The sequence below is a fragment of the Callionymus lyra genome, chromosome 8, assembly GCF_982586985.1.
Source record: "Callionymus lyra chromosome 8, fCalLyr1.hap1.1, whole genome shotgun sequence".
Classification (NCBI taxonomy): domain Eukaryota; kingdom Metazoa; phylum Chordata; class Actinopteri; order Syngnathiformes; family Callionymidae; genus Callionymus; species Callionymus lyra.
The window spans coordinates 6,077,501-6,092,216 of NC_141825.1; the positions used below are offsets into that span (position 1 = coordinate 6,077,501).

Below are 14,716 nucleotides of genomic sequence, written 5' to 3' on the forward strand. Positions count from 1 at the left end.
CTTTAATAAGGAAAATGTGAAAAATTATATATTTTATTAAATTGCCTTTACATCATATTTACAAATAATTTATATATGGTTTGTTTTTAAATATTATGTATATTAATTGATACAATATTCAACCCTTGTGTTGTCGCTGGGTCAATGTGACCCGAAGGACCAAAAACAAATGTGTTTGCGGTATCCCTTGTGTGGTCTCCATGTCGAGACATTTGTTTTTTTCCTGACTTTGAGTCAACTTGACCCAAAGACAACACAAGGGATACTACAAACACATTTGTTTACGCGCCTTCTGGTGACCTTGACCCAGAGACAACACAAGGGATACCACAAACACATTTGTTGTCGGGCGTTAGGGTCACCTTGACCCAGAGACAGCAAAAGGGATACATCTAAATTTAATATTATGTTTTAGTTTTTTAGCAGATTTCCTCCCATATTAATGTCATTTTTATTTATTTTTTGTTCATCTTTTTGGTGACGTAAAAGCTCTTCATGACAGTTCCAGTGAATAATTGGCCCCTGAAGAAATATAGTTGCTCACTCTTGCTCTTACACAAATTCAATTATTATCCTGAGGGCCTCAAGTTTAAGATCTCTGCTCTAGACTTCATGACAAAACATGAATTTTGAGTCGCGTTAACTGTTCCAGCTCTCACAGTCCACATGGAAACATGTGTTTTGGCCCCTGTGTTTTAAAGCCTGCCGGGGGGTAACATGTTCCCAAAATTGATGTAATAGCAGTTCTAAATTCTGATATAGCATCAAACAAATACATTTTTTCTCTAAACTCTGATGATAAACCTAATAATAGAGCAACTTTGTATCATCTTTTGACTAATAAAGTTAATTTTGAACAGGAAATAGACCAGGTCATGTGACTTTCACGTGAGCTGACCACGTTTATTTTGACTACAACATGTACGAGGCCTTGGCTCAGAGCCTGTTTGGCATCGAAGAGCTTTTTCTGTCGGACGTTTCTTCTAAAAATAGTGTCGCGAGCGCGTGAGGACAGCCGGGGTCAGTGGGTGAGAGTTACTTAACCGGCGCTCACAAGGTTTCATAAGTAATCCTCCGTGAGCTCTTTTCGGCGGAGGAACTCGGTTCAACTCCGAGGGTTTTCGGTTCATGAGCTCCAGACCGTTTGGTTGACCTTGTGACGGCGAGAGTACGGAACCAGACACCCGAGTGTTTGGTGGGTCACCTTCATGAGTCCAGCCCCGAGTTAAGATCCCGCATCACTGTCCGGTCATCTGCTGCTACGACATCCAGTCTTCACCTGAGCCTTGACGCCGTGGTCGTCAGTCAAAATAGCATTAAGTTAATAAATGTCTTAACTCAAGTCTTTTAAAAACATCCACATTCTTATGGTAAAAGTTTTTCCTTCAATCAAGAACAAAAACGATTCAAAGTTTTTTTATTTGAAGGATTCAGTGATACCGACAAAAATTTCCATATTAAAACTAAAAAAAAGATGAATTAAATGAGAAAAAACTGTTAAATTCATTAGTATTTCATTAGTTCAGTTCATTAAATTATATTCTAATGACTATATAAAGATATTTCAAATATTTTCTCCTTGAAAATACGATTTTTTATTTAATTTGATTGACAATATTTGATTGAAGCCACAAGTTTTTTAATTCAAAATATAATCTTTGATTTTTATGATTTTGTGTTAAAAATGTGTTTTTAATCAAAGCAATTTTCACTTGATTTATTTTTATTTTTTTAGGGGGGTTATTAAAAAAAAAATGTTATGATTAACGCAAAGGTTTTATTTGATTGACAATAATATTGGATTCAAGCAACAATTTTTTGGATTCAAATTTTGTTCCTTGATTTTAGGATTTTGTAATGAAATTTGAGCAACAATCGAAAAAAAATCCCAAATTTTAGGATTTTGTATAAAAAATGTGTTTTTAATCAATATTGTAAAAAATACTTTTTGAATTAAAGCAACTTTTTAATTTATTGATGATATTTGATTCGAGTAACAATCGAAAATATATTCTTTAATTTTAGGATTTTGTATTAAAAATGTGTTTTTAAATCATAGCAATTTTCTCTTGATTTAATTAACTTTTATTGGGCAATGCTATTGAAAATATATTTATGATTAACGCAAACTTTATTTTATTCACAATATTTGATTCAAGCATCAAGAAAATGTATTTTATTTTATTGTACATATCATTTTTTTATTTTAAATGTTTTTTATCGTAGCAACTTTTTATTATTGAAACTATATATATTTTACTTCTTTATGGTTTTTACAAAATTGGATAAAAGCAACTTTTGGTTCTATTGACCATATTTGGTTCGAGCAACAATTGAAAATATATTCTTTAATTTTATGAGAGGGGATTATTATTTTTTTTTTTTCCTTTTTGGGATATCGACATTTTTTCCTCTGATTGAAGCAAGTTTTTTTGGATGATATGATTGAATGAATCCTTAAGGATAAGAGGCTCAGATAAGGATCTTTAATCCATACTATATTAACTTTAAATAGTTGTGATTATGGTCTGTTGAAGAAGATCTTCAGCTATAACGTCGTCTGACTCAGGAATCCATGGATCTGGTTCCTTCCTTTGTAAGTCGACCCGGCAACAGGCGCTCGCAGATGACTTGACGTTACATTCCTAGACCCGGTCTGACCTGTCGTAGCTACTCTGAGGTCGTTGGTTTCGCTCCGAGTCCTCACCATCTGCTCCTGGTCCTCCAGGGTTTTTTCCGGAGGACGATCCGGCTGAAGCTGGAGTACGACAAGTGCGAGCGCCACTGCAAGATCCAGAAGAAGAACCGCAACAAGTGCCAATACTGCCGCTTCCAGAAGTGCCTCTCGGTGGGCATGTCCCACAACGGTGAGTCGGGTGTTGTGTTACGTGTCGACTCAGTCGCACGATTGTGTTCCTGCCAAGTCTCAACACCAGGAAGTGATAAACTATCTGGACTCGATCCTGCACCGACATGTACCTCACGACTCAGGGACGTTTGATTCCGACTTGTGATTTTTTATTTATCTTTTGAAACTGTCTTTGTCTGGAACTCTGACCCCTGTTGTGATGCTATCTTTCAAATCAGAGCTTGTGGTCTTGTTTCTGTTCTTCGTCAGTTAGTTATTGTGTTGTTTGTTCCCTAGTTGTGGTTTTTTTCTTTATTCGAGTCATTTGGTCGTCAGGGCCACCGTAGTGTCTGCAGAACTTATATTGAGTAGTTGTGAACTGTGACCTGGTTGTGTGTCTCAAATCACAAACTTCTCTAAGTGCATTGCTTTACAGTACACTGTAAGACAGTGCACTTACTTTAAACAGTGTAGTACTGCCTCAAATCAAACTCTGCTGCTACACACTTACAGGAAATGACTCAACAGCTTCTTCTTCTTCTACTTTTTAACACTGGTTGGAACTCTATCACCGACACTTGACAACACTTTTCACCAATAGAATCAAGTTATTAAGTTGTGTTTCATTGGGTTATTATTGTTGTTTTTATTGTCGTCAGAAGACGTAGCTTCAGTTTAGCTTCATCTACGTCACCAAGATGGCGGCCGTTGAGGGTGGAAAGTGTCAATCGATCCACACTTAATTTTCTGGCCATTTGAGTGCGCCAATTGTGTGTGCATAGCGCACTACATTTTCGCACACTGCTCATCAAAATATTAAGTGCAGCGATTTGCGACACAACCTCAGTTTAGGCACTGAAGTGTCGCCTAATGATGATGTCACATGCTACAGTAATGCTTTGCATTTTTTTATAGTCAAAAAATCTAATTTAAATTTTATATTTGTGTTCTTTTTCTGTCAAGTTAGAATCTTTAAACCAGAACTGATTTCTATTCTTTGTTTTAGTAAAATGCATCAGATTCCTATAATATAATGTAAACTTCTTTTTCTCACTTCCTGGTCTGACAACGCTCTGTGATTGGCCGATATGTTTCCGTAGACTAGTATGCACCACAATACATACATGTATTAGTAATTATTTCAGAGTAATCTGTTCCTAGTTAGAGTTATAGACAAAAATGTTTGTTCATTTTAATGTAGCGACTGGAGCTCAGTTGTCTTCGTCTTCATCTTCGTCCAAAAAGACACTTAAAAACATCCAGTGGCGTCTCACGCTCGTCTTTGTTTGGAGTCTCTGTTCGCAGTGTGTAAACACACAACATGGCCCACTGACCCGTCCCTGGCCTCGCTGTCCCGGGTTTCAAACGTGTTCCGCAACACATTCACAAGACAACCCGAGCGTGGCTCAAGGTCAAGCGGGTCAATAGGATCTCTTGTTACGTCAGGAATCGTCCGCGGACTCGAAGGAAGTCGTCTCTCGATCGTGAAGTGTCCACTCAGCCGATCGTCTCCGGTGTCGGGGACACACGAGAGCGGCCGTGGAAGTGTGGAACCGGATCCTCGGAGTTCTTGTGGTCAGAGAGTCGGAACATGGTGATGCTAATTCCAGATCTTCGTCCCTCCGATTGTTATCGACGGACAGTTGATGTTACCGCAGACTTCTTGATGCTTCCGCTGACGGAAAAAATCCAGAGTTTCCTGAAAGTCGTGAAGAGATTCTTAGTCCTGGAGAAGATACAATAATGTTCCTGAGAATCATGATGAGAAAAATGTACGGCAGTGGTTTTGAACCATGTCCGCACCGTGGACCGCTTTAATCTTGGAGTTAAATTCCCGGACAAAATGGCAAATGGAAGTTTACAGGTTCATTTTTTTACTCAACTTGACTGAACATGTGTCTTGTACGGTGTACATTTTGGGACATCGTCCAGTCCCACAGAAAGTTGGTCATGTCTTATTATTATCAGGTCTCAGGAAATAAATGATCAGGTCTCAGGAAAAACTCTCTCATTTGTCAGACGGCCTCAGGAAAACCTCCATGAAGTAACATGGCCTCAAGGACATCTATCTTATCGAACGTTCTCCGTCTTCAAAATAAAAGTCTTTAGCCAAAAACGACCTACGGCAGTATCAGGGCAAATGAATTAAACGTTTTTTTTTTTGAATGGAAATCAACTACCGTTGCGCGATTTTCTCTAGAAACGGCAAATTAAAACCTAATTATTTTTTTTAATATATACGTTAAATATATATGAGTAAAATTATATATTATTGAAAGTTATAAAAAGTAAATGGATATTCATGCGGAATATTGCTTCTATATTTTTCTAGTTCCTTTATCAGCAACAAGTTTTATTAATGGTGAATTGATTTATTTTTATTCCAGAAAATGGTTAGAGTGAAGGCTTATGAAGCCCTTAAGAAGGAGCTTGAAGACGGTAAATAATTATTTTATTTAGTATCTATACATGCAGTAAATATGCATTTAACCATGGATTATTAATGTTGCACCAGCCCTTTGAGTTTAGCCAAAGCCGATAATAAAAAAAAAAAATTAACTCAGTTATCGTTTTCCAAATGAATATAAATTTATATTTTTGCTAAAGACTTTTATTTTGAGGACTGAGAACGTTCAGGAAAGACAGGTGGTGAGGTAGAGTTGGGTGTCATCGGCATAGCAGAGAAACTTGGTCTTACATTTTCTGAAGATGTTGCCAAGGAGATGGATGATGAAGAGAAAGGGGCCCCAGGACGGAGCCCTGGGGCACACCTGTGGTGACAGAGGAGAGGGTGGGTTTCATTTGATTTTAATTGGACAAACTGTGTGTGGCCAGTGAGGCAAGATGTACTTCAGACTAGGGGTGATACTGATGCTTTATTCAAAACAAAACAGAGAGTTATCAATAGAATCAATAGAACTGAAATTACAGTTACAAAAATGCCTCACGGATCGGTACCAGTCCTCACACATTCATAACATCTCAGCAGTGACGGGGGTGTTAATGACCAACAATCCTCCTTCATGCGAGTCGCTTCTTCAGCACTTCGCCTCGACCCCTGGACCCCTGGAACCCCCTCCACACCGGACCAGCGCTGGACGTCACTCACTCCGCTCGTAATCTGCAGGGCTCAGTCCTCCAGTAATCTATGGAGGCTTCAGACCGTCTGCTGGCTCGGGACCTAATCCGGGCTCAGTCCCGCTCTCACCTGGATTTGTCCCTGCGACACTGCAAGGAAAAAACGGGAAACCCCCCCTTTGGCTGTAATCACTTCGTTGTCCTTAAACTTTCAGCGCCGCTTAGTGGTGGAGAGACGTTCTGCAATAACGACTTTTTAGTTTCTGTATTTAATCCTGGTTGAGGAACAAATGACTGAAATCATTGAAATAAGTTTAAAATTATTTTAAATGAAGAATACTTTTACTAAAACAAATTCACAAAGAGAAAGATTAACTAGAGAAGATCATAATCTATAAACATTATTTGGTTTATTTTATTTACTTGCCTTTGTTCTGTATGATCTTCCATAATTGTTCTTCTTGCAATGAGTTTATTAACCTGATCTTGTTCTGAATTGTTATTCTTATTTAATATATTTTCTTATTTCATCCTGCCCTTCCTCACATTGCTGTCCTCTATATCTTATCCTATATTATCCTGCCTTTAATGATATTTTATCTCGTCTTGCCTCGTTTTATATAATTTTGTCCTGCCTTGCCATCCTTTATCTTGTTTTAATACATCTTGCCTTTCTATCTTATCTTATCTTGTCTTATTGTATAATAACTAGCCTTTTTTATCTTGTGTTATTTGGTGATATCTTGTTCTTTTGATCTCATTCGATCTCATTTTGCCTAGTTTCATCTTATCTAATTTAATGTTATCTTGCGTCTTTATAGCTTATCTTGCCTTATTTCATCTTGTCTTTTTTGTCTTATCTTTCCTTATATTATCTTATCTTGTTTGATCTTATCCTGCCTTATTTTGTCTTGCATCTTTATAGCTAATGTTTGATCTTATCAATCAATCTATCGATCTATCTTGCCTTGTTTAGTCTTATCTTACCTTATTTTATCTTGTCTTGTTTGATCTTATCTTGTTTGATCTTATCTTGTTTGATCTTATCTTGTTTGATCTTATCATTCCTTTTTCATCTCATTTTATTCCATCTTATCTTGTCTTGTTTTATCTTGTATTATCTTAAAAGGAAAATACCGTCAGCATCAGGCATAACAACAAAAAGTTTTAAGATAAGAGCGTTTAATTTTTTTAATTGTTGTGATTTAAATGATTTATTATATTATTTTGTACTTCCTGATGATGCTATATAGAATCCAGCAGTCATAATCTTTTGGTCTGTAGATCAGAATATATATAGTATATATAGTGTTTTTGTAGATCAATATTATTTGTCTACAGGGTAATCAGCGCCCCCTACCTAGGAAGACAATCTCATTAGTTAAATGGATCAGTCTGTGTGTGAAGAAAAACACGTCTGCTACAATCTGCACAAAGTTGTGTTTAAGCTCGTGTTGTTGTGACGTTCAAGTGATCGTTCAGTTCAACGTGAGTTCACATACTGTGGCGACCCCTAGTGGACGAAGTAATAAGAACCCCCACAAGCCTCTTTCTATGAACCATTGTTATCAACGCTTTGTATTGTGACTTTTAGACATTTTATTGACAATTCTTTTTACTATATATACATAATTATAGTGTATTTAATCAATTTATATTAAATTAAATAAGGATTAGACATTCAAATTTAAATTAATAGTTTCAAATAAACATGTTAAGTTAGTAAATAATGTATATTTCTTAACTTTACTTGAGTATTTATTAAAAAAAAAGTTTTTTTCTATTATATTTTCATTCCACCAATTAAAATGTTATTATTTGACCTCTGAGTGACCTCCTGACCTGACCTCTCTGTGACCTCCGCAGCCATCCGGTTCGGTCGGATGCCGCAGTCGGAGAAGCTGAAGCTGAAAGCGGAGATGGTGACGGTGGATCGGGTGGTCGAAGACCCTCAGGTGGCGGACCAGAAGACCCTGGCCCGGCAGATCTACGAGGCCTACCTCAAGAACTTCAACATGAACAAAGCTAAAGCTCGGAGCGTCCTGACCGGGAAGACCAGCACTCCGGTGGGTCGCGTTTGAATCCCGCCGTGAGCGTCGATTCTAGCGGTCGTGTTCTTCTTCTCTCAGCAGCCGTTCGTCATCCACGACATGGAGACGCTGCACCTCGCCGAGCAGACGCTGGTGGCCAAGATGGTGGGAACCGCAGAGACCCTGAAGGGCCGCGAGGCGGAGGTCCGGATCTTCCACTGCTGCCAGTACACCTCCGTTGAAACCGTCACGGAGCTCACGGAGTTCGCCAAGTCCATCCCCGGCTTCCCGGGCCTGGACCTGAACGACCAGGTGACCCTGCTGAAGTACGGGGTGCACGAGGCGTTCTTCGCCATGCTGGCGTCCTGCATGAACAAGGACGGGCTGCTGGTGGCGTACGGCGCCGGCTTCATCACCCGCGAGTTCCTCAAGAGCCTGCGGCGACCGTTCAGCGAGATGATGGAGCCCAAGTTCCAGTTCGCCATGAGGTTCAACGCCCTGGAGCTGGACGACAGCGACCTGGCTCTGTTCGTGGCCGCCATCATCTGCTGTGGAGGTGAGAGCAGGACACCTGAGGGAATATCGATACACTGACAAAATGTTTTCACGCTAATGTATCGATATACAAGAGCGAGGTGTAAACTTTCAAGGAAAGTTGGCTTTCAGATCATGTCTCATTTTTTTAATGTTGTTTTATTGTCTATATTTCAATTCATATTCAGATATTCAGATAGATGGCAGCATATACTGTATATCAAATCATATTTTTGCTATCATAGTTGTTTCAATTATTATTTTTTTATTATTATTATTATTCCTTTTTTATAAGGGAATAAGTGAAAATAAGTTACAATGAGCATGCAAATATTCATCCAAATTTTTATTTTAGTGTTGCAATTACATTTCTGGCCGCTAGATGGTAGCATCCTCTGCAGCTAAAGGAACAATGAAATCCTGCGAGATCCTGTGTCATAAGAAAATATATATACAATTAAAATCTGAACAGCATCATATTGATTTTTTTCAAAAGACAAAATACTTATTTATTTATATTAATTTAGCTTTTAAAATGACATGTGCTGTGTCTCAAATCGCATACTACTCTTAGTATACCAGAAGTTAGTATGCATCAGTTTAGTGTACGTACTAACTAGTACGCAAATTTTCCACAGATAGTATGTCTCAAATCAAACACTGCTGCTACACACTAACCGGAGATCACATGACAGCTTCTTCTTCTACTTCTATTTAACGATGTTTCATCTAGCTGTTTGAACGCTATCGCCGACACCTGTTGGCAGCACGTTTGGCAAGTTTGGAAAAATAAATAAATAAAAAATATGAGAATTGAAATATTCGCGAGATATTTAAGCTGGTATCAGCACCGAAGACGTGTCATCCTCCTACTGCTGCGGAAAATGCACCTGTAAGTATATGCATATATATGCATTTATATATGACGTAACTTCCGTTTAAAACCTCATTAAGATGGCGGCTGTTTAGGGTGGTTAGTGTCCATCGAACCATGCTCAGTTTTCTGGGCGTGTTAGTGACAATTTAGTGTGCATGGCGCACTAAATTTCACATACTAAGAATTGAGACGCACTAACACACTAAAAATACTAACTTTGAGTACGCTAGTATGCGATTTGAGACACAGCAATGGTTTTAAAAATTAAAGTATGTATAGAATTTTATATTTCATATATTTTCGATTAACATGCAAATATTTACATATTCACAGTGTTTAATAATCTATAAAGTTAAAGGAACAATTAAATCCTGCAAGATCCTTGCGATGACTGAGAACAAGGGGATACAGTGACTCCATCAGCTTTAAAAGCTGATGTTTGGACATATTTTGATTTGAAAACAAATGAAAGCAGTTACGACTTCGTCAAGAGTCATGTGGTCTGTAAATTCTGCAACACCAGAGTCAGGTATTCGACAATACTACACAATATATCCTTGTTACTACAGTATCACGATATATAGTATTGTGATACATACTTACAGTATACTTATCAACAGATTTCCAACCCTGGACTTAACCCTCTCTCTCTCCTCTAGATCGTCCGGGGCTGGTGGATGTGGGACACATCGAGAGACTTCAGGAGAACATAGTGCAGGTGCTGCAGCTCCACCTGCTGGCCAACCACCCGGATGACGCGTTCCTCTTCCCCAAGCTGCTGCAGAAGCTGGCCGACCTGCGGGAGCTGGTCACGGAGCACGCTCAGTTGGTGCAGGAGATCAAGAAGACGGAGGACACGGCGCTGCATCCGCTGCTGCAGGAGATTTACAGGGACATGTACTGAGGCCGGGACTCACTAGGGGGCGCACCACTTCAAGACCAGCTCAAATCATGCACTGATCACGTGAGCTCGCCCGCACGCTAGCTGGCGTGCTAACTGACGACAACAAGCTACTTTCTACTGACAATCAACCTTCGTCATCACGGACTATTTACACTTTTACTTTGAAACTACTTCCACGGAGCCTGGATTCTACTTCCTGGATTAGAACGTCACAGATTTACCATTTAAAGGAGATTATTATGAGTTTTGTCGCCAGTTTTTTTTCGGAAAGGTAATCTAGAAATACAGAGTCCAGTTAGTAAAGGAAAGATATAAGAAAGTAGGAAAAGAAGTAAGGATTCTATTAACTCCACGAAAAGATTGTTGGAATTCTACAGTTAAGCTCAACGTTATTGAATCTGAAGTCAAAATTAAAAGAGAAAATAAATATTAAAAGAAAAAATATTCATTGCTATAAGAAAATACAAAGTGTTTTAATGAAATTTGAGTTTAATTAATATAAGTTAAACTGTATGGTGGCCACGTGACCTTGATATCGATGATGTCACCTCATAGAATTTCAGCCTCACTTAAAGCCACGACTCAACTTTTTTTTAATTTTTTTAACCCTCTCCTCATGTTTTTTCTACTGACGTTCAAAGAGCCATATTCATCACTCGCCATCACCCAAGTGACTTCGGACGTCAGATCCCGGCAGCTCGTGATAGCCAACCAGCAATGATGCTCAACTATGCACCGACCGATCTTCATCTTGAGACGCTCCAAACACTCCACAGTTCACACGTGCTCCGATGAACTTTGTTTTATATGTTGATGACTGATCAAAATGATGTTGTTTTTTTACAATGTTTTAGATTTTTTGATTTGATTTTACAAGCAAAATTCAAACAGAATTAAGGCTTTTCATGCACAAAGATGACGATATTATATGAATAGTAGTGTCACACAACCCGGTTAGCATTAGCGAGTTAGCACCCAATCAGCTAATGTTGCTAATGAACTACTTTTCTGAGATTTTCGATGCTAGCTGATGCTAACGTAATATCACCTTACAACACCAAACAGATAACCCTTTAATTAAAATTTGTTTTAAATGTTTAAAAAATTCTAAAATATTTATTAAAACGAAAGTCAAAGTTTATACCATGAAAAATGTAAAGTGTTTAACCAGATTTCAAAATCAATATATTAAAAAAGTTAAATTAATTGAGTTAAACTTTAATTGGATGGTCAAAAAAACAAAAACAATTCATTAAACCTGTATTTTGAATATCTTAAATTAGTTGAACTTCTAAGACAATACTGAAATAACTTAAAACGTAAACAAAAACAGTAAAATAACAGAATCTTTATCAGGAAAGTTCCAACGATGAATGATAGAAAGTTATAATCAAAATAAAATTTAAAAGTTATTTAAAGGAAATGGTGTAAAAAAAAAAATCAAAGTTTTTTTGTGATATTAAATGTTTAGTAAATGCAGATAATTGAGGTTCGCCCATACAGTAGAGTTTGTAAATATAATGTGTATAAATCATCCCTGAATTGGTACAAATATTCCTGTTCTGCTGTGAAACCCTTGAAACTGTACAATTGTCGTTTATTTGTTTAATGCTTCACAGCTGTGTTTGGATAGTGTCATATTTTTCTATGAAACTATATTCCTGTGAGTACAAATCCGAAGAATTGTAAATAGATATTGAAGGGTCGGGAGGTGCTCGCCAATAGGAACATCCGCTCAATCGCAGAGAGGACATTCCTTCTGTTGCTAGCTCGGTTTCCGACAACGGTTAGCATCGGTTGTACTTCGTAGCCCGCTGCCTCTGCTGGACACGACTTAGAAATGCATCAGTTAAATAATGCAGTATTGACAAATTGCAGTATCAGTTGTTTTGTTATCGAGACACCAATGTCGATCTAAGCAGATGTTCTGGATTCACAGATGTGATGCACACAAACACGGGTTCTGGTGCAACTTTTGTCGTAGGGCTTTTTTAGCATTTATCGTAGAGCAGAAGTTCACCTCATTCAAGTGCTAGTATGGAAAAAGTACCTCTTGGTTGGAGGTAGAACGGTCCTAGTTTGGAGACTTGGGACATGAAAACACTTAGAAAGTTGGCCAGTCTTTAGAACCTTTGCGTTCCCTTGAGTGTTGAGGTTCTAGAACTCCTAGCGTCCAGGTCTATATACTGTATGTAGAAAGAACCTTTTCTTTCTTCCTTACACTAGAATTTCTCGGACTTGGCCATTTTCACTCCTTCAGATCATCTCGGAAAGTATCTTGTCATTCCTTCTCTCGATTGGTTACACTAAGGAGGTTAGCATTTTTGGCTATGCAATTAGCTTTGGATGCCCGACGGTAGGAAATGTCCAGAGGGTACCACGATATCTTTTGAAGGCACAACATGATTTCGGTCTCTGACAGGGACATTCGTGTCCATACCTCAGTCAGACTGACCACTGTGGTCGTTCGCACGGTTCCCTTAACATTCTGACCACGAGTGTGGTCATCTACGACCAGATTTTTCGATTGAAGAACACTCGCCGTTTTTCTGTCCTGTGTGCATCATTTGTGAATCCACCATCAACGATCGTATAATTGGAGTTTTAATCGTCCCCCCTTCGCGCTCACCATTGCTGCTTCATCATGCATTTGCCGCAAGTAGATTAACCAGACTTCCTGCTAGCTCTCGTCCCGATGAATGTCACGGTCCGTCCGCCGCGGGTTAGCTGTGGAGAAAACCAGATGGGCGATCTCTCACAGCCTGTGCCTTAGCCACCGAACCAGAGATTGAGTTGAGGGCTCCACCCTCACCAATACACCTGCATGGTTGTCCCTCAGATGGGGCGTCTTGGTCGTCCAAACAAGATTCCTGAACGAGCGTCTTAGCTTAATCTGGACTTTGAGTTTCTTGAAGAGGTTTTCGAAAGACCCAAAAGACCAAATACGGTTGATACCGTAGAGTGATGGGATGTGCTAGCTTCGGGAATTCGGCTGACATGGTTCAAGGCTAATGCTCGAGAGTCAGAAGGTTATGGTTGAGCTTCTAGGATGGATTCTGTTGAATCTGAGGCAACTCTTCATCTTCGTCCAGTACTGTGTCCAGAAAATGGTCAAAGGTTTACAGGTGGGTCGACCATACATGGGTAGACTTTTCCTTCAATCACCTTCCATAGAGTGAGTGACCTTGGCTGGAGATGGTCGACAACCTCAGCAGTGGATTAAGATAAAAGGCAAAAAGATGCTGAAACCGACCAGACCTCTCAACTTCTTCTCGACTTATTAACCAGGAGATTTGCTCTTAAGCAGGTTTGGATCTGCTGTCTCGTTGTCGTTGACTTGAACCTGCAAATCCTTAGAATTGTGCTCTTCGTGACAATCTTCTTTAAGAAACCCCAAAAAATAATTACAGTAATCGGGACGACCCTGAAGGACGCGTGCACAACTTAGATTCACGATGTCCTCCCTGTAGTAGCTTTAAGTCCTAGACCCCGGCCTAAGAGGGAACTCAGTATGAACTTGTCTTTATTTCGTTTAGTTTTGACGAGAGTTTTTTTTTGTTTAAAGAAAAAAAAAAATCAGGGAAATGCAGTCGAAATAGCTCAGGACTTAGAAACGTACCTTCCCTCGGTTTCTTCTTGCCTTACAACTCACCAACGACAATAGAAATGAAAACCACCTCAACTTTACAAACCCTGACAGACTATACATGTGGGGATGAGATATGTTTTTTAGATGTTTGTTTTTGTTTGGATTTGTTTGTGTTGCTACGTTTTGTGGTTGTGTACCGTTTGCGTGGTAACAATTCTGTAAATGTGTGATGAATGTAAATCTAGTCCATGACTTCATGGGATGATTCGAGATTAAATGGTTTTAAGAATAAAATCGATCATTTCGTTTTTATCGATCGCTGCGGCGCAATAATCTCCATCTTGAAATGATTCCAATGTGTTTCCTGCACTTGATATTTATACTAAACAATTTGGAAACCATGAGACCAAGTAACAAAATTAAATAGTTGAAAGTTTGCTCTTTGAATTCAATTTTTTTCCTGTTGAAAGTTAAAAATAAGTGTTAATTAAAAAAAAATTAAACTTTGAACATAGTTTTCAGCTTTACAGTAAAGTCACTGATCTGTGGTACTTTTACCAACTTGTACAAAAACCCTTTAATAAGGATTATTTGAAAATATAAACTGTCATATGGGGAACAATAACTGGATTTATTTGTAATTTTATGGAAATTTGACATTATCCGTATAGACGACCAAGGGCAACACAAGGGATACCACAGACACATTTGTTTTCAGGCCTTCTTCTTCCAAAGTTGACAGCTACATTAGTATCATTAAAATAAAATGGGCATTTTACTTATTTGACTTAAACAATATTAAGAAAATAAGGAGAGTTTCTCTGTGGGAAAATCATAATAATACCATGTATATGAA

General features: G+C 38.5%; 1 protein-coding gene across 2 annotated transcripts in view; it reads left to right on the forward strand.

The window, feature by feature from the left end:
- Positions 1-14,154, forward strand: part of pparab (peroxisome proliferator-activated receptor alpha b) — a 39,037-nt gene extending 24,883 nt beyond the window's left edge. The window contains exons 4-7 of one of the 2 annotated variants that reach the window (XM_087798200.1): positions 2,729-2,867; positions 7,793-7,992; positions 8,056-8,512; positions 10,027-14,154. In XM_087798200.1, the coding sequence (XP_087654326.1) occupies positions 2,729-2,867; positions 7,793-7,992; positions 8,056-8,512; positions 10,027-10,271 (1,041 nt within the window). In that variant the 3' untranslated portion in view covers positions 10,272-14,154. The remainder of the gene's footprint in view (positions 1-2,728; positions 2,868-7,792; positions 7,993-8,055; positions 8,513-10,026) is intronic. The other variant, XM_087798201.1, reaches the window with a different exon arrangement.
- The last annotated feature ends 562 nt before the right edge of the window (positions 14,155-14,716 follow it).